This window comes from Bos indicus x Bos taurus, chromosome 17 (genome assembly GCF_003369695.1).
Source record: "Bos indicus x Bos taurus breed Angus x Brahman F1 hybrid chromosome 17, Bos_hybrid_MaternalHap_v2.0, whole genome shotgun sequence".
NCBI lineage: Eukaryota > Metazoa > Chordata > Mammalia > Artiodactyla > Bovidae > Bos > Bos indicus x Bos taurus.
This window is the reverse complement of record NC_040092.1, coordinates 1,658,913-1,682,607: the sequence shown is the minus strand read 5'-3', so window position 1 is coordinate 1,682,607 and position 23,695 is coordinate 1,658,913. Positions and strand designations below refer to the sequence as shown.

The following is a 23,695-nucleotide window of genomic DNA, read 5'->3' as shown; positions in this document are numbered from 1 at the left end:
TTTCTCCAGCCTCTTAACCAACCCCACCTCCCCCAGAGCTCGGTTTCCCCTCAGGGCCTGCTGGACGGGCATCGGGGAGCTGAGGAGGTCTCCGGGTTCCCGGAACCAGCGGACAAATCGCCGGGGGCCGCGCGCCCACTGGTGGCCGCCACCGGGACGTGTCCCGGGCGGCCCGACCCCGATGCCGGGACTCGGGGGTGCAGCCCCCCCCTCCCCCCCCGCCCGGGGCCCAGCGCGCGCGCTGCCAAGGCCTCCGAGTCCCGTCTCCATCCTCCCCGCGGCGGCCCCACCTCACACAGCGCGCTGAAGCCCAGGGAGTCGGGAGCCGGCCGGCAGGACAGCCCAGAGCCCGGCGCCGCCGCCGCATTTATTGCCCTGCTGCGCCGCTCCCAGGGGAAGCCAGCCCCCCAAGGCCCACCCCCGGCCCCCCGCCCCGGCGGGCCTCTCCTCCCCGGAGCGCTCAGTAGCCCGCGGGCTCCCCGCCTTTCCTGGAGTCCGAGGCGGCCGCCCAGCCGCCGGCTGTGCGCACGACGGCCTGGACCACGGCGATGTAGGTGGACGTCTCCTCGATGGCGTGGTGCCGGGTCTTCAGGGCCGCGACCACCGCCTGCGGGCGGGAGGGGGCGCGGCCTCAGGGGGGCCCGGGCCGCGGGGCTTCACACACCCCGGGCCGCGGCTGCCGGCTGAGGGGCCAGGAAGGGCAGGCCGGGGGCCGCGGGGCCGACTGGCTCTCATCCGCGCGGGTGGCCCGGGCCTCTCTGGGCCTGGGGGTCGAGGAGACCCGGGCGGTGGGCATGAAGGCCAGCTGCCACGGGCAGCGGGGAGCAGCCACTGCCTGCTCTGCGGTGATCAGGAGACGCAGGCCCGGGGCCCCACCGGGGCTAGGTCCCCCTCCCCCGCCCCCACCCCACCGGGACCCGGCCCTCCCCCACCCCGCCCCGCCCCCACCGGGACTCGGTGCCCCTCCCCCTCCCCACCCCACCCCCACCGCGGCTGGTCTCCCCGCCCCCGCCCCGCCCCCACCGGGACTCCCCCAGCCCCACCTGGTCGATGCCTTTCTCCAGCACCGTGGTGTTGGGCAGAAGCTGATTGTGCAGCCGGGCTCCTCCACCGCCTGTTTGGCATCATAGCCGAACCACAGGCTGTTGATGATGGCCTGAGGGGTGTGGGGATGGGGTCAGCGTGGCCCAGTAGGCAAGGGGCTGGGCGCTCAGGCGAGGGCGGCGGGCGGGGCACGTACCAGCGCCGTGGACGTGGTGATCTGGGTGCCCCCGGAGGCGCCCACCACCATGCGGACCTGGCCGTCGTCGCCCACGATGATCACGGGGCACATGGACGAGAGCGGCTGTTTGCCTGAAGCAGTGGGGGGAAGGGGGCCACAGCACCGGCTCAGCGGCTGCGGGCACACCAGCCCGCTCCCCACCCAGGCCCTGCGCCCCGCACCTGGAGCGATGAAGTTGGCTGGCGAGGGGGGCACCCCGAACTGGTTGATGATGTTGGGGGAGCTGAAGTCATCCATCTCATCGTTGAACAGGATCCCGCTGACCCGTGACCGCACCTTGGAACCGAAGCTGCCGGCCGGCAGGGTCAGAGCAGGGCAGCCCGCCCCGTGCCCACCAACACATGCTCCCTGGAAAGGCACTCTGCCAACGTGGAGCCCCCCATTCCTGAGATACGCGGGCAGCTCCTGGCCCTCCCGGCCGCCCAGCAGCCCTACTAGAGGTTGATGGTGCTGGTGGCCGACACAGCGCTGCCGTCCTCCGAGACCACCGACAGGTGGGCGGTGCCCCCACCGTCTGGCGTGTAGAACTCAGGCTCGTAGTAGGAGGCTGGGTGAGTGGTGCTGTCGGAGATCCGGGCCCAGAGCTGGGCGGCAAAGAACTCGGAGGTCATGTTGCGGACCACCTGCCGAGACCCCAGAGCTGCCCTGAGGAGGTGAAGGAGGCGAGGAGGGGGCACAGGCTTGTGCGAGCGGTTCTCAGGAAGCCCCCGACCGTGGCTCCAACCACAACCCTCTGAGTCTCACGTGGCCCGCCCAAACCCCCTCTCCCCAGGCTCTGTCTCTGTTGCTGCCCAGCAACTCTGAATGCCCTCCAAACCCTGACTCTCGCTGCACCCAACCATTCATGCACTCATTCACAGAGCTTGTAAGTTGTGTCCAGCACTGGGGGACCAGCAGGGAACAGACACGCCCGTCCCCACCCTCACAGCAGGGAAGACAAAGGCAGGCAGGGATGTACTAGAAAGAACAAGTGGAGGGAGGGGGAGGGGCGAGAGGGATGGAAGGGTGAGAGTGGTCAGGGAGGGCTTCTCAGAGGAGGTGACATCTGAAGAAAGCCACCTGACTGGTTATGCAAAGGCCCTGAAGCAGGCTTATGAGTGACGGGCAGACAGGGAGAGGAGTTAGGGAGAGAGGAGGTTGAAGATGCTGGCAGGGGCTGCTCCCACAGGTCCTTGCTTCTGCTGCTGCTAAGTCGCTTCAGTCGTGTCCGACTCTGTGCGACCCCATGGACTGCAGCCCACCAGGCTCTTCTGTCCATGGGATTTTCCAGGCAAGAGTACTGGAGTGGGGTGCCACTGCCTTCTCCCCACAGGTCCGTACAGGCCCTAAAAGGCCTTTAAAGCCTCCTGCACTTGGGGCGGAGAAGTGGCCAGCTGACGGGTGTTAACCCTCTGGCCCTGTGTGCGGGGGCGGAGCACCACTGGGCCGGTGGTGGGAGCCTGACTGGAGACGGAGGCGCGGGTGCAGAAGGGGCGGCCGGGGGGCAGTGGGAGCCTGACTGGAGACACGCGCCTGTTGGATCCTGAAGATCCTGTCCCGGGTGTGTGATGGGCTGCCCTGACCTGTGGAGTTCACAGGCAAGGCAGGGCCCTGGAGGCTGAGCAGAGGGCTCATGCAACACCCACGGATTAAGTGACTAATCCGTTAAGTTCAAATCTACTTCCAAGAGAGCAGCTGGACCAGGGACTGGACATCCTATAATCTGACTGCCCCGGGCCTTAAAATCCAAAGGACAACAGCCCAGGGCGGCGGTCCGTCGAGGCTAAGAGACTGGAGGCGAGAAGGACGGGGCCCTCGGGGAAAGGCTGACCCAGGCGTCCTAACAGGAGAAGAAGCAGGCAGAGCAGAGGGAGCTGGAGGCGGGAGGGGGAGGAAACGCTGCGTGTCCACAGCCTTGCACAGGAAGCAGCTGAGGGGAGGAGGCGCTGGTGAAGGGGGTGGGATGCCGTGGAGGGGCCAGAGTGGAGGGGCCCGAGGGGAGGCATGGTCAGGGCCTGGAGGGGGTGGAGGGAAGGGCTCCAGGCGTAGGGGATGAGCGCCCTGATGGGGTTGGAGGTGGGGTGAGGGTGGGGTGTCCAGCCAGGAGCCCGGGTTGGAGGGGAGGCACCTGGGGAGCGAGCAGGTTGGGTGCTGGGGTCTGGGAAGCTGGTGTGACCGGAAGCGTGTGTGGCCAGGGCCTCTGCCCACCTGGATCGAACCTCGTCATCAGCCCTGTGGGCTGGGACGCCCCTGTGCGCTCGGCCCCCACCTCGGCGCTGACAGCTCCAGGGGCTTCCAGGCCAAGGACACGGCTCGTGCTGAGGCCCCGAAGCCGGAGGGTGGCGGAGGAGGCAGGCATTAAGGACCGCCCCCAGCACCCCCACTCCCCCAGTGAGAGCGCCCTGGCACAGAGGCCAGCACGCGGTCAGCAGTCCACCCAGCACCTGGTGGCCCCGAGCCCAAACTTGGCACTGTAAACCGAGGAATAAGCCAGAGTGGGGCTGAGCCCCCTGCCCCCTTACCTCAGTCACATTGACAAACTTGGGGTCCCCAAGCAGGGTCCTCTTGGCGTAGGCAAAGCGGAAGGCCTCCACGATGCGGTGGTAGGTCAGGCCCTTCTGCTCAGGCATCTCCACGCTCGCCCGGGAGAAGTTGTACCCTGGTCGGGCAGAGCCACAGTGACCCCAGCGTCCTGGGTTCCCTTTGCCAGGACAGTGGGGTCCCTGGGAGGCCTCCCTGAGTCACTCGGCTCACCCTGAGAAGGGGAACATTTACTATCCGATGGCAGTGCCTGCTTGGGAGGCGGGGGAAGGAAGCAAAGGTCCCCGTGTCTGGGCAGCACACGTCAGCCACAGGGTTACCCAGGCCCCAGGGTGGCGGATGACCGCCCAGATCCACCGGGCGTGCCCCCGGCCCGGGCCGCCCAGCCTGCAGCCTGGGACACGGCTGACCTTTGAGGATGTTGATGATGAGGGCCAGCACGGGCCCGCTGAGCGGGGCACTGGGCACGTAGAGCTGGGCGTCCCCGAGGCTGATGCTCAGCGGCTGCTCAACCAGCTCCGCCCGGTAGCTGTTCAGGTCCTCGGCCGTCACGATGCCCCCTGCAGCGGGGGGCCCGGGGATGAGACACACTCCTAGGGGACCATCAAGTGGGGAGCCCCATCCACCGCCCCCCATGCTCCCCGACTGTGCCACCTCCCCGGGGCCAGGCCCAGGCCAGTGTCCTCCACCTGCTGCACCTCTGGCCTCCGGGTCCGACACGTGTCCTCTCAGGGGGCCAGAGGTCCCCCGTCTCCCATCAGCCTCCTCCTCCTCTGACTAGTGGGTGGGTGGAGGGAGGGCCTTAATAATTCTCCAGGGAAACTGGCTCCAGACAGATGAAGTGTTTGAAGTATTTTTAGGCTAATTTCCGGCGTCAGTGGTAAAGGTCGATACGCTAATCGCCCTCCTCCCTGGCACACAGCTTAGGGAGGCAGGGGCGGGAAAGAGAGGCAACCGGGACTCCTAAATCCAGCAGAACCTGCCCACAAGTCCCCTGCATGCAGCACCCCCCACACCCCTCTCAGCAAGCCCACCCTCCTTCCCCGTGATCCTCCTGGAGAATCAAAGCCCCTCTCTCCAAGCCTCAGACTGTTCTCTCTGCCTGCAAAGTCCAACCTCACCTGTGGCTCAGGCGCCACCTCCTCCAGGAAGTCCTCTGGGGTTTGCACCTGCGTGCTTTCCCCAATCCTGGCTCCTGCCTCCAACTGCATTCCTGCCCACCCCTCAGTGCCCCCAAGCCTGCAGCCCCGGGCTTCCTGTCCTAGACTGCAGGAATTCCCTCAGCGTTGCCTTAACCAGGAGCTGTGAATCCATGCTGCAGACACACTTGTGACCCGCCCCCACCAGGCACTCCCCAAGGGCCCAGCGCCCAGACAGGACCCGGGGACCCCAGGCTCAAGGTTCTTGGCGCGGAGCTTCCAGCCACAGGCCTGCGGTGTCGCCCACTCACCGGCCTCCTGGATGTCCTTGACAATCTGGGCCGTGAGGCTCCCGTTGTAGAAGGCCTGGGCGCCCTCCGAGGCCAGCGTCTCCAAGGTGTCGGCCAGCCGCGGCATGGTCACGCGGTCCCCCTCCCGCATCACCTTCCCGTCGCGGCAGAACACCTCGCTGGAGCGGCGGGGGTGCTCTTGTGAGGCAGGCGTGGGGGCGGGCTCAGCCATCCAGCCCCCATCCCCACAGGAGACCAAGGGACGGGCGCCCCTGCCCACGGTGTCCAGCCCAGCTGGGGCCCGGACCCACCCCCGCCCCGGGCTCAGACAGTCAGGGCTCCGGTCCCCGGGTGGCCGCCCACGGCGGGGACACAGGCGTACCACAGCGCGGGGTGCCGCTCCACCGTCTCCCGCTGCCTCTGCAGGGCTCCCGCCAAGGCCTTCCCCACCGGGAAGCCCTGGCGGGCCAGCTCGATGCTGGGCTGGAAGAGGCGCGCCCAGGGCAGCCGCCCGTGCCGCTGATGCGCCAGCTCGTAGCCGCGGAGCTCGCCCGGAACCGCCACCGACAGCCCGCCTGTGAAAGGAGAGGCACCGGCCGGTGGTCCGCACGGGAAGGTCCAGGCACGTCCCGGGTGGGACCCGGAGGCTCAGGAAGGAATGCATGCTTGCGGTTGTGCCTGGTAAAGGGTAAAGAATCCGCCTGCAGGGCAGGAGACCCGGACTCAATCCTGGGTCAGGAAGACCCCCTGAGAAGGAAATGGCAACCCACTCCAGCATTCTTGCCTGGAGAATCCCGAGGACAGAGGAGCCTGGAGGGCTACAGTCCACGGGGTCTTAAACAGTCGGACGCAGCTGAGTGACTGACACACCTGACCTGGCAGGCAGGAAGGTGACTCTGCTCCGGGGGTCTGCTGGGGGCACGTGCGGGGGTCCCGCTGTCCCCCAGGCCTCACGTCTGTCCCGCAGCGGCCCCGTGTCTGAAAACCTGGCCCAGGCGCACGGCTGAGCAGCGAGAGCATACGGAAGCCGTACCTCACCCCCTCTTTGTCTGAGCCTCCGGGGTCACGAGCCCCTTCACCCTGTATGATTCAAGGCTTCCCTTGGAACCCGCCAAGGCCCCCAGTTGAAGCCGCAGACCACCCGCAAGGCTGGTGCCAAAGCAAGAGCCCCTCTTCCTCTGTCCCAGACCCCTGCACCGGGCCCTCTCTGGGCCTGAGTTGCCCCATCTGACCATGAGGGTTTTGGTTCCCAGCTCCGTCCTTTGAGGAGCCAGGATGCCACTGGAGACAGAGCCCCGGACCCCAGCTCTCCGCCAGGCCCCAGCGCCCGCCAGCGTGCCCTAGGGCTCGGCCCTGACACAGAAAGCCTCAGCACTGCCCAGCTCCCAGGCCCCTTCCTGCTTTCACCCGAGATGCGGGGCGGGGGGCGGGGGGGCGCGTTTCGGCCACTCCCAGGCTCTCGAGCGGCCTCTACCACCCTGAAGTGGGGCACGAGGTTCCTAGGGCCGGGTTGTTACCACATCACCTCCCGGAAGGTCTGCCAGCCAGCACACGTCCCTCCCCTTCACGTGTGGGCCTGACCTCAGGCCCGTGAGGCCCTGGGCCGCCCTCTCAGCAGGCAGCCCGGCCCCTTTCCCATCTCACCTGGTCCATCCCCCTCTCCCCGGGTTGCTTCCGCATCTCCCGGCCTCTCCTCTGTCTGCCCTCCTGCACACCAGGCTGCCTGGTCCAGAGTGCGTGTGCACATGAGGTTGTGTCCGACTCCTGGGACCCCATGGACTGCAGCCCGCTGCCAGGCTTCTCTGTCCATGGGACTCTCCAGGCAAGAACACTGGAGTGGGTTGCCATTTTCTCCTCCAAGGGATCTTCCCGACCCCAGGATTGAACCCAGGTCTCTAGCACCTCCGGCCCTGGCAGGCAGATTCTTTACCACTGCGCCCCGTTACGTGCTGACAGCCCCCAGGCTGAACTCTCGAGGCTGCTCCCCTGATGGCCAGATCTGAGGGTATCTGATCTCAAGGGGGACTCACTGGCAGCCTTGCCAGTCTCCGTGAGGGCCACTCTGTCCTCCCCGGGACCCCTGGCTGTGTGTCAGAGCAGACCCATCAGCAGATCCACGGCTCCGCCCTCTGAGTGTGCTGGGCACCAGCCCTCAGCATCCCTGCCCATCGCAGGACTTCCCAATGGGCCACCTGACTGGCAGCCCAAGGGGTCCCGTCACAAAAGAGCCAGATCCCCCCAGTGCCCTCCGACGCAGGGAACACCTGCCCCTCCTTCAGACACAAGGCTGGGTCTTCACGATGACCCACCACAACGTCCAACATGACTTGACCCTGCGTCCTCCTGCTCCCCCCAGACGCCCACCCCCCACCCCAGCCCCAGCCTCCGGGCCTTTGCACCTGGTAAGCCCACGTGCCCTCTCACCCTGCCCGCGTCCGCCTTCCAGGCTGTGTGGTGGCACCGGGCACACCCGTGCCATCTCCCCTCTGCTCCTTCTGGATGGTGCCCTTCACCTGTTCCCTTTGTTTCTACTGGCTGGGGAACAGCCCCAACACCCGACAAGCCCGAGTCAAACGCAGGAGTCTCAAGAATGCAAAACGCCAAGTCTGTAAGATTCTTACCGTCTCACACCCTGAATGATTTCATGGCTACACCTGGTGAGCTTCCCAGCGGGTAAAAATTCAAAGACTGTGTGTTGGAAAGAAAGAGAATTCCCAAAGGGCTGCTCCCAGAGCCCTCTAGGTCCCCCAGGAGCAAGGCCTGCAGGAGGGGTCAGACCCACTCGGGCCTTTAATCTCCATCCTCCTCCCTCCAGCCTTGTCTTACAGTCCACCGGGGTCCCTGCAGGGTGTACTCTGGGGCTGAAGGGCAGGTTAGAAAAGAAACTCCGCCGTAATCTAGACAGCTGACCCCACAACGACGAGGGACTTGGATGCTCTTTAAAAACACAACAGGTGTGTTCAAACTCAGCTTTCCCACCATCCAGCTGGGTGACCGTGTGTGTGTGTGTGTGTGTGTGTGTGCACGCGTGCACTCAGTCGTGTCTGACTCTTTGTGACCTGTGGTCTGTAGCCCACCAGGCTCCTCTGTCCCTGGGATTCTCCAGGCAAGAATACTGAAGTGGGTTGCCATGCCCTTCTCCAGGGGGTCTTCCCAACCCAGGGATTGAACCTGGGTCTCCCACACTGGGGGCGGATTCTTTACCACTGAGCCACCTGGAAAGCTGTGTGTGGCCTTGGTCAGTCTACATGGGCTCTCTGGGTGGGCCTCAGCGTCCCCAGCTATCCGATGGGAATCTGCACCGAGCTCCCCTGCCAAGTGTGCAGGGAGGGTTCAAGGGGCTCGCCGTGGGTGCAGATGACTGAGCAGGGCGCTGGCCCTGATCCATACGCAGTTGCAACAGGGATCATTCTGTTTCTCTAGCTCCCTGTGGCCCTGGAGGGGCCTGAGCAGAGAGGCCCTTTAGTCTGTGATGATGGGCTGGATCCTCCATGGTGGGGATGCTGTGGGCCTGAAGGGACGGGAGGGCCACCCCCAGCTGCAGGTAGCTCATCCTGGCCCCGCATCCGCCCCGAGCCCGCTCTCACCTTCCTCCGACTGCTCCGAGCTGTTGAACATGCCGGCGGAGGCCAGCCGCGGGGCCACCTCGCGGGCGTTGATGACCTCAGCCTTCCCTGGAATGGCAGGGCGGGTGGGCAGGCTGCACGGCCCCCGGCCCCTCCCCGGCCCTGGAGCCCACCCCGCCGGGCACTCACGCATGGTGCTGTTGTAGATGGTGAGGAACAGGCCGCCCCCGATGCCCATGCTGTGGGCATTCAGGAGCCCCATGCACAGCAGAGCTGCGATGGCTGCGTCCACCGCCGAGCCGCCATCCAGCAACGCGTCCCTGCCGGTGGCACGGGCAGGGGTGAGCGGCTCGGAGGGGCCACCCCGCCCCAGGGTGGACCGAGAGGAGCCCACAGGTTTTACTTTTTAACGCAAAAAATTTGTCGTATTTGAAAACCAACGGGCTTTTCACGCCGACAGATGGACATGACTTTGATAATCGGAAAAGAATGAAAACTTGTCACTTTTTTTTATTAATATCATCTTTTTCCCGTGTGAGACCTGACTTTTGTATGCGTGAATTGTGGGCCTACAAGGAGCGTCAAACAGCAGAGTTTCTCTGAAGAGGCAGACAGCCTTGAACTGAGAAAGGGGTCCAGCCGGTCACTAGGAGACCCCCACACTCTACCCTCAGCTCCAGGGTCCCCTTCACCCCTGACCGGAGGCTGCCGGGAAGGTCCACGGATGGGAGGGGCAGCCCCGTGTGCTCGAACACTGCTCGCCCAGGCAGCCTGATGACCAGGGCCGGCGGGGGCAGGGATTGAGCCCCAGAGGGGTGAGGGTGATGCCCCGGGGCACTGACGGGGACGGTCGCCTGGGCCTGGGGCCCCACTCACCTGCCGATCTCTGAGCAGAGCTTGGCGTCCGCGGCCACGGCGGCCCTGGGGTACACGTGGCTCTGCGGCTTGGAGGTCTCGGGCAGCCAGATGCAGAGCCCAATGATGAGGAGGACCAAGACCACAGCCCCCAAGGCCAGCAGTATGGACCGCTTCTTCATGCTCTGCAGGTGCGAGGCGCAGGGGTGGCAGGTCAGGGGGCCGACCGCCGACCGGACCCGGGGACACAGCCTCGCCTCCCGGGGCACGGCACACAGTCCGGCCTCAGAAGGACATGCCAGGCCTCCTTCCCGTCTTTGCTCAGGCCACGCCCTCTCTCAGCAGCTCCTGGCCCATCTCTGCCCCCTAAATCCTCCTGCTCAGACTTAGGGCCCCCTCTGGCAGGGACCCTTCCCGGGAGGGGAGCCCCCCCAGACCTGCCTGGCTCCTTATGGTGGCCGAGCCCTCACGGTGGCCTTCAGGTCACCCTGGGAGGGACAGGCCTGGCCTGACTCCTTCCCAACGCTGTCCTTGGGGCCCCAGGTGACTGGCCGCAGAGTGTGGGGCCAGCCTCCAGTGCGCTCAAAGCCGGAGCGGGGAACCCACGTCTCCTGGCTGCCGTGGGGCCAGAGCCTACCTTCTTCAGCGGGTGGGCGGCCCGAGCCTCCCAGGGAGGGGGCCACAGAGACGGTGTGGGCTGGACCGGCTGCAGAAATAGCTGGGGCCTCCTTCACGCTCCGTGGGAGCCCGTGACCACAGAACCTGCTCCAAGGAGACTTCCAGAGCACGCAGCCTGTTCGTCCTCCTGCAAATGGAGAGGGTGTCTCTGAAGCCTCTGGGTAGCTATGTGAGGAGTTTTTGTGTCTCCAAGAGGAAGCTGTCAGCCACTCCCACGTTGGTGTGAACTCCGCCTCCGAGGGCCTTTCTCCCAGGCATGGGGTGTGTGTGTGTGTCACAGGGAGCTGGCATGTGACCAACGGGTGAGGGCCACTGTGTCGGCCACGTGGGGTCCGAGGCCGGCCTGCCGCGTCTCACCTGCGTGGGGTCTTGGGAAAGTCACTGGCCGTCCGTCCAGTGCAATGAGAGATGAAATGGGTTGAAAGTGTGAATGTGTAAGTTGCATAGCTGTGTCTGACTCTCTGTGACCCCACAGACTGCAGCCCGCCGGGCTCCTCTGTCCACGGGGCTCTCCAGGCAAGGATGCTTTGGAGCGGGTTGCCATTTCCCTGCTTCAGGGGGTCTTCCGCACCCAGGGATGAGCCCTGTGCTCCTGCACCGCAGGCAGATTCTGTGCCCTTGAGCCAGGTGTCAAGCGTCAGCTACGTACTGGCTCCACTTGGGGGAGGCTGGAGGCCTGTGGGCGGGGGGGGGGAGCCCGTCGGCCTCACCGCACCCTGACACCGTGGGCTTCTCTGGTGACTTCCTGCCAGGCTGGACATGGAGGGACAGCCATTGACCATGGGGTCCCAGTGGCAAGGATGACAGGTGAGGGGTGTGTAGCCCAACGGGTGTCAGAGGGGTAAGGCCCTCTCTCCCAAATTCAGTTCCCCCCCGAAGGGCGATGTTCTGCCAGAAAACCCCAGGCCGGGACCCCTCTGCCTCGCCCGGTTCCTACTCAGAGGGGCCCACCCTGGGATGGTTCCGTGCCCTCTGCCCTCCACCCTCCGCCGGGCCGGAGAGCCCTCAGGGCATGTCCTGGGCCCCAGGCCTGTTCACTGGGTCTGGCCACGCTGGGCACCTCGAGGGCATGCTGGGCATTTCTCCTGGGCTTGGGACCCTCAGCTGAGACCCTCGTCCTACTCTGCATCCTCTCCCCACCCGGGCCCCGGGGAGAAGCCAGCCAAGGCCTCCTGAGGTCTGGCCTCCCCTCTGTCCAGCTTTCTGCCAAGGGCCCAAGTGGGCTCCCCGGAGGGCCGGGGGTACCCGCAAGGCTTAGCCTTCCGGAGCATGCGGAAGCGGTGGGCCCTCTCCCTCTTCCTCTCATCCCAGGCCGGGCAGGCGGGAGGCCTGGCCCAGCCCCCACAGGAAGCCCAGAGGAAGACACCCTGCTGGGGGACTGGCTTTGGTCTCCCATCCCTGCCCCCCACATTTTTGGACTGGCCAAAACCACATCCAAGCCCCACCCCCACCCCCGCCCCCCTGCCACCAGGCTGGCTCTCACCCAAATCGGTGTCAGGAGGGGAAACTGAGGCCAGAGAAGGGATGCTGGGCCTCCAGCAGCAGCCGGGCTCCTCCTGACCCTAGCTGGCTTACCCGAGGCCTGGGGGGCCACGATACCCCCACTGCTTCTCAAAAGAAGCTGGGCGACAGGCTGGGGCACTGGCCGGGGAGGCCGACTTGTCTGCCTGGGAAAGTCCCTCTAGGCATGGGCCAGGCCCCCCACCCCAGGAGCCGCCTGGAGCCACGCCCGCGGGCCCTGCAGGGCTCCTCAGGGGGTCCAGAGCTGGGCTGGGAGCTGGGAGCTAGGAGCTGGGGTGGGCTCCCCCCCCAGGAGGAGCAGAGGGGCTGAGGAACCCTCACCTAGTCTCGCGAGGGGCGCAGGGGGCCAGAGGCCCTCCCAAGGGCGTGGAGTCCTATCCCAAGGCCACAGCCCCAGAGCCCAGAATGAAAGTCTTTTCTGGGACAGACTGAGCCCCACTGGGACCATTGTCAAAAGCCTCCCTGATCCTTACCAGCCAGCTTCCTGACCCCCAGTGATGCAAAAATGCCCACCCGGTCCTCACCCTAGAGCGCCCTAACTAATCACCTAATGCCACCCTTCCAGCGGGAATTTTCTTTGTCTCAAGGCTATAAATATTTTCTGCTAACCCATGGAAAGCGTCAGTTCTCCCTAGGCTGTCAGGAGGTCAGATGCTCCCTCCCTGCACCAGGATGAAGCCGGCAGAGATTCACAGTCTTTCAACCGAAACTCCAAGATAAGAACAGCAGGACAATTAAGGGAGGAGACTGGACCCTGCATGGATCACAGATTTCTTCTCCCTGACCACACAGGCACAGAAAAGGCTCCTTGGAGGCCGACGGGGAGTCACGTCAAGGATGCTCTACCCGCAGTAGACTCCCTTTTGGCTGAGATGCGTGCACACACAGGGCAGGGTCCTGAGATATACCAAACCCATGCAGGAGGCAAATCGCAAGGCCTGGCTAGAGGGGAACGGAAAGAAACACCCCATAGAGTGATTTAAACTGCCAGGTGGACGCAGCCTGGGGTCTCTCCCTCCGAGCCCACTGTGTCTTTCCACGCGCACTGTACTCTCTGCCTGGTAACCACTTGACTTGCTTCACTGCTTTCCGTCTTGGTGGAAAACTCTTTCCAGCAAAGCTGAAGGGCCAGGGCTCTTGTCACTGACCGCTGGTCTAGTGGCTGGGATCTGGTGGTCTCAGCACTGCGAACGGGCTCAGCCTCTGTTTGGGAACCCAGGTCCTGCTCCACGCCGCTGTAGGCCAAGCCACCCGTGATCAGGCCTGCTGCAGCAGGAGACCTGAGTTCAACCCCTGTGTCGGGGAGATCCCCTGGAGGAAGGCATGGCAACCCACACCAGTGTTCTTGCCTGGAGAATCCCCGTGGACAGAGGAGCCTGGCGGGCCACAGTCCGTGGGGTCACTAAGAGTTGCGACTAACACTTGCACTATCTCTGCTGTTTATTCTCAAAAAACTCACTCCTTTCCGAAATGCTTTCCCAAGCCGCGCTCAGACTGCCATGACAGGGGGCACTTTGAATCCCTGTGGAGAGTGGGCAATCCCCAAAGACAGAACATGGCAGGGAGGGCGGCCAGAGGCTGTGTCTGGTCCTGTCACGGCAGCCCGGGGACTCCGCCCATCACCAGGAGGCTAAAGTTCATGCAGCCCTGGGAGGGCCCTGGAGGCGGCAGGTGCTGTCAGCAGTGACCCCTGGGTGGTGGCAGCAGGCGAGGGGTGTGGCCCCAACGGGGAAGGAGCATCGCCTGACAGAGGCAAGGCAATCCTTGTCCCACAGGATGGTGTCAGTGGGCCTCTGTGCGAGCCCCAGGGTGGGTCTCCCGCCGCCCCGCCCTGTCCTGGCTCAGGGTGTCTGAACGCCAGGCCCAGAGACGGTTCCTGAGGCCATGCAGCAGGGCTGGGGTGGTACGGGCACCGGGCAGAACCCAGACCGAGAGGCCCACCACACCCCACAGCTGGGCGGAGAGGGCACCACCTCCCTCCTGCTTCATGCCCAGAAGCTTCCACCGTCTATCCCATAATGGTGGCGCCCCAGGCCCGAGGAACCAGCTGCCCAGCCTGGGAAGGCAGGGTCCAGAGAGGGCCAGAGCGGGTCCAAGGCCGCACAGACCAGCAGGGCACACACACCTGGCCACCCTGTACCTGCCCCGAGGGGCTGAGTGTCCCGGACACGCGGGAGTGGAGTCGGGAGCAGCTCCAGACCTGCCCCGGGGATCTTGGACGATGCCCCACCTCGCTTTGGCCTTCATCTGCCAAGGGCAAGGATCAGCCGCTTCCCGAGTCAGGCCTCCCTCTCCTGGCTCCTGGCTCGCTGTATCTAGGCTGCCCCGAAGCCCCCAGCCCCATACCTGCACTATCTAATCTGCAAAAAGCCCACAGGGCTGCGCAGAGGCCTTGTGGAGGAGACAGAGGCCGAGCAGACACTGCCGCCCCCGGGGCCACACAGCCGGAACACACTGCTGCCCTCGGGCGGGCTCCGCGGGGGGGCGGGGGGGGGCTGTGAGCTCTCCACTCCCGTGAGCTGTCCACCACGACCCCAGGCTGGGAATGCCCCGACCGCTCTTTCCCTGGATGTCATCCTGTCCCCTGCAGACCAGGGTGATTGAGAAGATGGGACGAGGCAGGAGCCAGGGACCGAGGCTCAAGACCCGTCCCCAAGGGCTGGCTGCCAGCCAGCAACACCAGGGCACTTGGTCCTGCCTGAGCGGCTGCACAACCGGACCGTCGGCAGGGAGGCTTCTGTGGTAGGAAGCCACAGGCCGCTGCCCCGCCTGCCTGAGCTTGCTCAGTGGCTTCCTCCCTGCCTGGGGTGGCAGGGAGGTCAGAAAAAGGCATGAATGGACAGAGGAGGACCCAGACCCTACAGGTGACCCCAGCAGGAAGACCCTGGGCTGGGACCGGCTGGAGGGCCTGCCATGAGGCCCAGGAGGAGCCGAGCAGCAGCTGCAGGTTCTCGGGGAGGACGGCGTCTCACGGGCGGAGTCAACAGAGGCAAGACGTTCGGAACAATAAAGCCCATCCTCCCACGTCGAGTGTGTCACGCTCCGTCCAGGCTGGCCCCCACCCCCACTGCAGGGGCTCTGAGCTGGAGGTCCCCCCCAGACCCCAGGGCTCCTGTGTTAAGCACAGAAGGTGGTGAGCTCCCTGCCCCCAGGAGTATGCAAGTCTCACGCACCCAGAGATGCTGAGTCTGCCATGCACCACCTGCTCCCAGCGAATGCACGCGCGCACACACACACACACACACACGCACGCACGCACACACTCACGCCCATGAGGAATCTGGGCTGAGCGAGCAGGTTCCAGGACACGCAGTGAGAGCGTGAAGAGATGAGGCACGCCGACAGCCTGGGGTTTCTCCGCTAATCCTCCCGCCCGAATCAGAGGGGTGAAACTGGGCAGAGCCCCAGAGCCGTTCAGAGGCCGGCCGGAAGCCGAGGCTCAGGCAGGGGTGACTCGGGCCCGCAGGCACGTGGACGGGCAGGTAGGCACCCCGCGCCCCACTTACCACCTGGCGGGCAGTGAAGAGTCGCGTCCCCCGGGTCCAAGAGCACAGTCTTGGGCAGGAAGCTCGGCACCACACCCGGACCGCACCTGGGGTCCGTGCCCTGCGCCGCCCACCCTGGTGGAACAGGGTTGAGAATTAGAAACGGCTCCTTCCGCCGAGACCCGATGACCCCTCTCGGCCAGAAGCCTGTCCAGACGGCTGTCGGAGCCTGCGAGGACCACAGGGGGTGGGCACCCCCTGGGGCTGCGCAGTCACCCCCCTGCACCACTGGCCTGCCCCTCCGCCCCCCAGAGCCCAAGGTGGGGGCACGGCGCCCAGCCCCCACCGCTGCCCATCTCTACTCCAGACCCCCCCAGCGACCTCACCATGAGCCCAGACTGCCCCACCCTTCCAGGCCTCAGTTTCTCCACGCTGGGCCACCCTCCCTCTCAATCCGAGAAGCCCATTCCCCTGGCCTCCTCCACCCACCCCACACCCATGGCCAGGTCAGCCGGGAAGCCTGGTCAGGTGGCCTCAGACCACTTACCGGACGACAGACAAGAGGCTCCCAGGCCAGACCCGGTCAGGCCAAGGGCCTCAGGCTCTGCCCCTCTGCGCGACCTCCCTGCGCTATCCCTCTGCGTGACCCGGCGCACCAGCCCCGCCCCCATAACCCTGAAGGGCTGCCCACTCCCATTACACAGGTGCATAAACTGAGGCTCAGAGAGGAAGAGCGACCTGTTCAGAGCACAGCTGGAACAGAACAGAGCTGGGGCTGGGACCCAGCGCTCCGATACCCCCGAAAAGGCCCCAGGTCTGGGCTGCCCTGGGGTCCCATGCCCCAGCCCCGGCAGCTCAGAGAGGGTGAGCGACGGCTTCGGGGTCACACAGCAGCGGGGCACAGCCGGACCCCCGCCCTGCCCCAGCTCACCTGGCTGCAAGGCTGGTCCTCCGGTCTGCTCCAGCACTAGGCAAGGAGCTCAGTCCCGTGCCGGCTCCTCCCCTCTTCTCCCGCCCGCCCCCCGCGGGCCGGAGTGGGGGAGGCTTTAAAGGCACAGGCACCCTTCCAGGTGGGGGGAGGAGCAGCCCTGGGTCCTGCCCCAGGGGGCCGTGTGACCCTGACAGTGGCCAGCCTCTTCCAGCCCGGTGGATCCCCAGCCCGGGATAAAAGGACCTGAGTTCTGAGGGCCTCTGTGGAGCCGAATGAGGCCGGGCTTCCAGCAGGGGCAGGTCAGACAATGGGTCTCTCCTGGCCCCTTAGGATATCCAGGGGGGTGGCCCCCACTTCTGGCCACGGGATGCCCTTTCCCCCAGCCCCGGGGCCGCAGGCATCCACAGGCTGTCACTCGAAGGACCCTGGTCACAGGGACAGAAGGGAGTCACATGACCCGGGGAGCCTTTCCTCAGCCCCCCAACTTTCTGGGGTCGCGAGCAGGCGGGTTGATGGATGACGGGGTGGTCTGCTCACACCCCTGCCCAGCGGGATGGGGTGGGGTGCTTGCCCCCACAAGGCCGGCAGGTGCAAGCCTGCCCAAGCCTCTGAGGGCCACACGCCACCCGCAGCCTGTACATACGCACCCATCATTCATTCGTTCCCTCGCTCTCCCCTCTGGCCCATGCCATTTCTTCTCTCCAGGAGCCCCCAGCTGGACGCAAGATGGGTAGCACGGTCTGCGTGGAGGGGGAGCCCAGGACACCCCAGGCCGTCGCGGCGGGGGGCGATGTCTAGCACCACTGGGATTGGACTGGGGAGGCCAGGCCCTGGGTGGGGGGGCATCTCTGGAGCAGAGAAGGCACAAGAAAGACCTTTGACCCTCCTGACCCTTCCAGAGCCGCGAGGCATCAAAGCTGGAGGGGATGGTGCTGAGCTCAGACCCTGAAGGCCAGGCCAGTGCGTCTGGACTTTGAGAGCCCGGGGAGGCCGATGAATGTGTCACTGGGCTGGGTAACCCATTAACCCTGGCTCACTCATTAAGGGCTTCCCTGATAGCTCAGCTGGTAAAGAAAGAATCCGCCTGCAATGGGGGAGACCTGGGTTCGATCCCGGGGTTGGGAAGATCCCCTGGAGAAGGGAAAGGCTACCCACTCCAGTGTTCTGGCCTGGAGAACTCCATGGACTGTGTAGACCACGACTGAGCGACTTTCAGCTTCACTCATTAAGACCTCGGTGGGTGACCACTAGTCCCGCAGCCACCCCAGGAGCCGGCCAGAGGGCGGGGCCGAGAGCTGGGCTCTGTGTCCTTGCTCCCAGAGGAGCTGCCTGGGTCTGGCCAGCCTCCAGCCAGGGGCAGCTGCCAAGGCAGCCTCGGGCCCCGCCCCACCCTCCCGGAGCCTTTCATCTGCTAATGATCCCGGAGAGCCTGCAGGGCCTGGCCAGACTGGAGACACCGGCGGAGCAGGGGCGGGGGGCAGGCACCCGACCCACCCCAACAACGAACGCCCTGGGAGGGCGCGCGAGCAGGGCACTCCTGGCCCAGGAAACCGCAGCCTAAGAGGACAAAGGACTTGCCCAAAGCTACCTGGCAGGACAGCAACCGAGGAAACAGAGAAGGCCCTGAAAACACTTCCTTCCGCCTGGGGCGCACCCCCCCCCACCCCCTGCTGTCAGGCCTCGGGGAGCGGCTGGGCCTGAACCCCCGGAAGTGCCGGGTAAGCCTGGCCCCAAGTGGGCCCCAGCTGGTAGAGACACAACCTCCTGGGAGTTCCTGGCAGCCCAGTGGTCAGGACCCCGGGCTTTCATGGTTGGGGTTCAACCCCCGGCCAAGGAACTGAGATCCCGCAAGGAGGGTGACGTGCTCAGAAACAAAACAAAAAAGGAGAAACAACATCGCCTAATGCCGTCACAGTGAGAGAGCCGGGCAGGGGGGTCCAGACGCAAGGCGCACCCGACCCACCCTCGGAAGCCGTGGGAGCCAGGAGGCCTGATGTCGTCAGGGGCAAGTTGTGTACCCCTGGTCAGCTGGCTGAACAGAAGTCCGTCTTCACCAGCTTGAGGGTCACACAGTCCCAAGTGTTTGGCCTCTGAGCTTCCATCTCCATCACCCGAGAAAGTCTGGCTTGCATACCTGCCCTGACAGGGAACTCACTACCTTTCAGGACAGAGGACGCGGGTCGCTGCCTGCTCTTCCCAACATCGAGCCCCAGCTGCTGCCTTCCTGGAACGCCTTCTACACCTGCATCAGGTGGGCCTGGCCTAACACCCTGCCCGCTGAGGCCCCCCACCTTATGGCTACTCAGCCACTGCCTCTCAGAGCCATGAAGGCCATACCGAAGGGATGGGAGGAGATCCTGGGCTTGGCGCAGGGGCTGGTGTGGCTCACTGGTGGCGGGAGGGGAGCTCCGGCCAACTGCACACAGGGGCAGGGCCCTGCTGCCCCCAGACACCCGCCAGTGGCCTTGTAGGGGCTTCCCACCTCAGCACCTGCCTTCAGTGTGAGGACAGAGGCTGGCGCTTGGCCAGGTGCGTGGGCCTCCGGGGCGATCGACTCGTTAACAACCGGGAGCTTCGGGCTGCAGAGCCCGCGTGGCACCTGGCGGACTGAGTCCAGCTCCCAAGCTCAGAGGCGGTTTGGCAGGACGACCAAGAGCACGGGCACGTGCAGGGCCTGGGTTCACGTTCAACCCCAGGCCCGACGGCGCGGAGTCTCCTCTCCTAACTTGCCCTCCGTTTTCTGTCTGGAGAGCACGGATCCTTCAAACAGTTGCTGGGCAGATGCGCTGAGATCGGCCGCACCCAGGGCCTGCCGCCGCCCCCTGCCTGCCCACGGCTCCCTGCACAGGTAGCATTTATCGCATCACCTCATAATTATCTGCGAGTCTGGGAGCTCCAGGGGATGGGGAGGAAGGCGGTGTCCCGTCCACACCCCAGCCCCAACCCCCACCCGGGTGCATCTCCAGGTGGGGGGCGGGTGCGACCCTGCACGGGGCTACGTGGATGTGCGGTTTCACCGATGCTGACACCTCTGTGCATGTCTGGCTCAGCCCGCCTGGGCTTCTGGAAGCTCTCCCCGCCGGCCCCTTCCTCAGCTTCTCTTTGACCCCCTTTACGTCTCAGCCCTAGACGCAGTTCCTCTCTCTAGCTGCATCCTGCTGAAACACCCTGTTGGCTGATGCTTCAACCAACAAGCCCGAACCTGAGCTAAGTGGCGACCCTCCCCAGACCTCCACTGGCCATGGTAGGCAGAGCCCTGCCCTAGGGAGGGGGCCTGGGCATCTTCGCTGCCCTGTCCAGTGGCCCCAAGCCCTCCCCCTCTCCGCTGCCCCCAGCCACACCTGACCCCAGCCACCCCTCCCACCGCGGCCTCCCCTTCTCACATGGCAGGAAACCCAGAGATCCCCAGGCGCCCCTCTCCTCACCCCCTGCAGCCCCGGTGCTCAGATCACATCCCTCCCCGACTAGGACACCCTTCAGAGGTGCACGCTACCCTCCAGGTCAGCGCCTGTGGCTGGGCTGGACCCTCCTCCGAGCGGTTCACCCGCAGCCTGGACTCTTCTTCCCTCAGGCCCAACCTCAACACTGCTGCCTCCTCTTGGAAGCCTACCCTGCCTCCTGGTTGGGGGCTGCCCCGGCTCCCGCAGGGCCCCGGGACCCCCGTCACAGCTCCCCACCTCTGCTCTCCTGTTGGCCTCCTGCATCTGTCTCGGGGGTGCCCATGGCGGCCAGTGACCATGGCTAAATGGACGTGATGGCTGTCGGGTGGCTGGGAGGCTTGGGCACGGGGCCACAGAAGCGTGATAGAGCCACAGGTGCTCAACGCTGACCCGTGAGTGTGTGCTGGATGCCTTCCTTGCTGCATCTAAGCCTCCGCCTTTCCCAGGCGGGTATCTTATTTTCCCCCATTTTCCAGAAGAGGAAATGGTTTCGCAGAAGCTGCTACAGTGGGTTGAACAGTCTCCCCCCAGATCCTCATCCACCTGGGGGCTCTGAACGGGACCCCATCTGGAAAGGAGCTCTTTGCAGAAGTCATCAGTAATGGTGAGGTCATCCTGGGTGGGGGCGGGCTCCTAAGTCAGTGAGCAGCGTCCCGTAAGAAGGGAGTCATGTGGCTTCCCCGCTGGCTCAGCGGGTAAAGAATCTGCCTGCGATGCAGGAGACACAGAAGATGCGGGTTCGATCCCTGGTCGGGAAGATCCCCTGGAGGAGGGCGTGGCAACCCACTTCAGTATTCTTCCCAGAAGCATCCCGTGGACTGAGGAGCCTGGCGCATTACAGTCCACGGGTTGCAGAGTCAGACATGACTGAGCGACTAAGGAGACGCCAACACAGGACACAGGGGTTCCGGTCCCGACCGGGAGGGTCCCACACACCAGGAAGCAGCCCACCCTGTGCTCTCGAGCCAGTGCTCTGCAACAAGAGAAGTCACCGCAGTGAGGAGCCTGCGCACCACAGCTCGAGAGTAGCCCCTGCTCTCTGCACCTGGAGAAAGCCCACGCACAGCAACAGAGACCAGCACAGCGAAAGACGCCTAACTGAAAAGCCAGGAGACACAGACGCAGGGAAGGAGCCCCGGGACCAGGGAGGCAGAGACCGGCGGGAAGCCGCTGCAAGGCAAGGCAGGTGAGGACGCTGGCCACCGCCAGAAGCTGGCGACAGGCAGAGAAAGAGGCTTCTGAAGCACCTTGGAGGGCACAGCCCTGCCAGTGCTTCGGTCGGTTTCCGACTGCTGTCGTTTTAAACTATCACCAAGTTTGTAGTTCCCGTGTCATGAGAGCCGTAGAAAACTCACAGCACTACATGTTTCTGTTCCCCCACAGGGGCAGGTCCAGGGGTTTGGAGCCGGGGCCTGAGGCCACCCCGACCCTGCAGGAAGCTCCCAACCCACCCCTTGGAGCCAGCTCCAGGGGAAACGGTCTCCGCAATGTCCGTCTGCTTCCTCCCTCCTGTGAGTGCTCCCTCGTCCCTCTTTGTGGTGGCTGCCGGGAGGCTCCATGGTGCCAGGCTGCTTGCTGAGGTACCCGGGCTGGCCTTCCTCCTCCTGGGCTTGGACATACACGCTGGGTGGGCAGGGAAGGGGCCCGAAGGTGGGACACATCCAGCGCAGGGCTGCCCCAGCCCTCCCCCCACACCTGCTGGGTCATCCAGACCCTGGTTTCCTGTCATAGCAGCTGGGCCACCAGCTGTCGGGGCTCCTGGTCTCCTGGCAGGTCCCACTCGGGGCCCAGGATGTCCTCAGCATCACCCGCCCGCCTGACTCTCCAGCTCCTCAACCTCCCAGCTCACTGGCTCCCGGGGGCGGCAGGGCCGCCCCGCGAGGCTGGGTGCTGTGCTCAGTCCTGTCTGACGCCTGTGACCCCGTGGACTGGAGCCCTCCAGGCTCCCCTGTCCATGGGATTTCCCAGGCCAGAAGACAGGGGTGGGGTGCCATTTCCTTCTCCAGGGGAGCTTCCCAACCCAGGGATTGAGCCCGAGTCTCCCAATCTTCTGCGTTGGCAGGCAGGTTCTTTACCACTAGCGCCAGCTGGGGAACCGGAGACACTGGGTACAAGTTTCTGAACCTTGACCTCAGCCCTGGGGGCTCAGAGGGCAACACCACAGCTCCCACCCCATCCCACGGGGTCTCCCCAAACACAGCTCAGCTGCCCAGGGCAACTCCACGCATAGGGAGCAGCAGGCTTTAGTTAAGCACATACGAGAGCCAGCCTGTGGGGGACAGTGCCCCACCCCTGAGGGCACAGCTCTGCCTCTGGAGCCTCTGTCCAACGCAGATTGGGACAGTCCACCTGGCCACCCCCACGGGAGGCCGGGGGAGGCCCGTCCAGGGATCTGAGCCCAGATGCCACCCTCCCCCCTTTCCTAGAAAACGCCCTCCAGGAATCTCTCAGCCAAGGACACAGAGGGTGGGGCGGGGATGAGACTCAGGGCTGGGGAGCAGTTCTCCACTTCCCATGGGACTCCAAGCTCTGGCCGTAACCCCCTACCCCACCGCTGTCTGGCTGCCCCTTCACGACATCCAGGCTTGGCCCTCCCCTGCCCACCCCACGCCCCCTCCTCGGCCTTCTCACTCTCGGGGGGGACGGGGTCCAGGCCTGGCTCAGCCTCTGGAAGGATACGGTCAGGACCTGGGAGGCAGCCCAGCTCTGGCTCCGGTCCTGGGATGGGGTGCGGCGTGAAGTGTGTGGCTGACCGGGCCTCCGGCTCTGGGAAGGGGTCTGCGAGGCCCCCGGGGCCGCGGGGCCGCTGCTGAAGGCCCTGGCCCGGGCCCCCACCACGTCACTTCAGTGTGCCGTCGACTTGGCCCCGGAGGAGGGCAGGCCGGCCGTCCTGCTGGTTTGCCAAGGAGGAACCCTGTGGTGCCAAGGTGGCCCAGGGACAAAGCCGGCTACAGAGCCAGGGGGAGGGCGTCTGGGTCCAGCCGTCTGACGGCAGGAAAGAAGGGGCCAGGATAGGAACAAGCCCAGCGCGGGGGGAGGGACGGCGGCTGTGGCGGAACTGCGGCTGGGGGGGCGGGGGCCGGCCCCTGCCTCCTCTCCGGGGCTCAGCCCTCAGGACCACGAGCCCAGCACGGTCCTCTCAGACCTTCTCCTGCGGGGGGCGGAGCGGTGCTTAGCCCTGCAGAAGGAGCTGAAGTCTGCCTCCCCCCCCCACCCCCCCGTGGGCCGGTTCTCCCCCATCACGGGCCCTGGGCACCCTTCCCAAGCTGGACACACACCCTCCCTGCTGTGGGAGTCGGGGCTCTGGAGCCAAATTCCCCTGCGCTGGGATGCGAAGGGGCTGGGGGGAGGAGCTATAAGGGGCAGCGGGCCCCCAGGGAAGACCCCTCCAGCGAGCGGCCCCCACCACGCACACAGACGCTTCCCCCACTTCTGCCTGGGAGGGAGCCTGAAGGCAGGCAGGTGCTGCCAGCCTGCCCAGAGCTGGGGTGAGATCAACCAGCACCCCCAAGGCCCCTGGCTCGCCCAGCTCTGCCGCCAGCCAAGGAGGGAGGGAGGGTAAATATTTGTCAAGGCAGGAGAGTCTGCGAAGGGTGAAAAAGTCAGGTACTATAGCGGCGCTGCGGCGGAGGGCTGGGGGGAGGTTCTGAGAACCGGTACCGGCACCGCCTGAAGCCGCCCCCCACCCCGCCCTGACCCCCAGTCCAGTCTCCTTCCTTTCGTCGCCAAAACGACCGACCCACGGTCAGCCCCGGATGCCCGAGGCTTTGGAGGCGCCGAGCGCCACCCCCCTCCGGTGACCCCAGTCCCTGGCGACACAGCTCGAGCCAGGACGAGCGCGGGCCGACGGCCTCCTCCAGCGACACCCCTAAACCGAGCGTGGGATCTCCGGGAACCCCGCAGGGGCCCTCCTCTTTCCCCCGCCCCGCTCCGGCCCGGCCAGGGCGCGCAGCCTCGGATCGCGCGCCCCGCACGCGGCGCATCCCTG

General features: G+C 65.5%; 1 protein-coding gene across 1 annotated transcript; it reads right to left on the bottom strand.

Annotated features, from left to right (window-relative positions):
* Nucleotides 1–317: 317 nt before the first annotated feature.
* Nucleotides 318–16,880, bottom strand: LOC113907250 (glutathione hydrolase 1 proenzyme-like). Its single transcript, XM_027566171.1, is given in 17 exon segments — nucleotides 318–607; nucleotides 1,044–1,099; nucleotides 1,102–1,156; nucleotides 1,241–1,353; nucleotides 1,444–1,571; nucleotides 1,718–1,927; nucleotides 3,470–3,579; nucleotides 3,784–3,920; nucleotides 4,213–4,362; nucleotides 5,253–5,410; nucleotides 5,614–5,806; nucleotides 8,819–8,905; nucleotides 8,987–9,117; nucleotides 9,674–9,837; nucleotides 10,290–10,457; nucleotides 15,358–15,471; nucleotides 16,268–16,880. Coding segments are annotated over 14 exon segments (1,836 nt in total). The 5' UTR covers nucleotides 9,835–9,837; nucleotides 10,290–10,457; nucleotides 15,358–15,471; nucleotides 16,268–16,880; the 3' UTR covers nucleotides 318–460.
* Nucleotides 16,881–23,695: the final 6,815 nt, after the last annotated feature.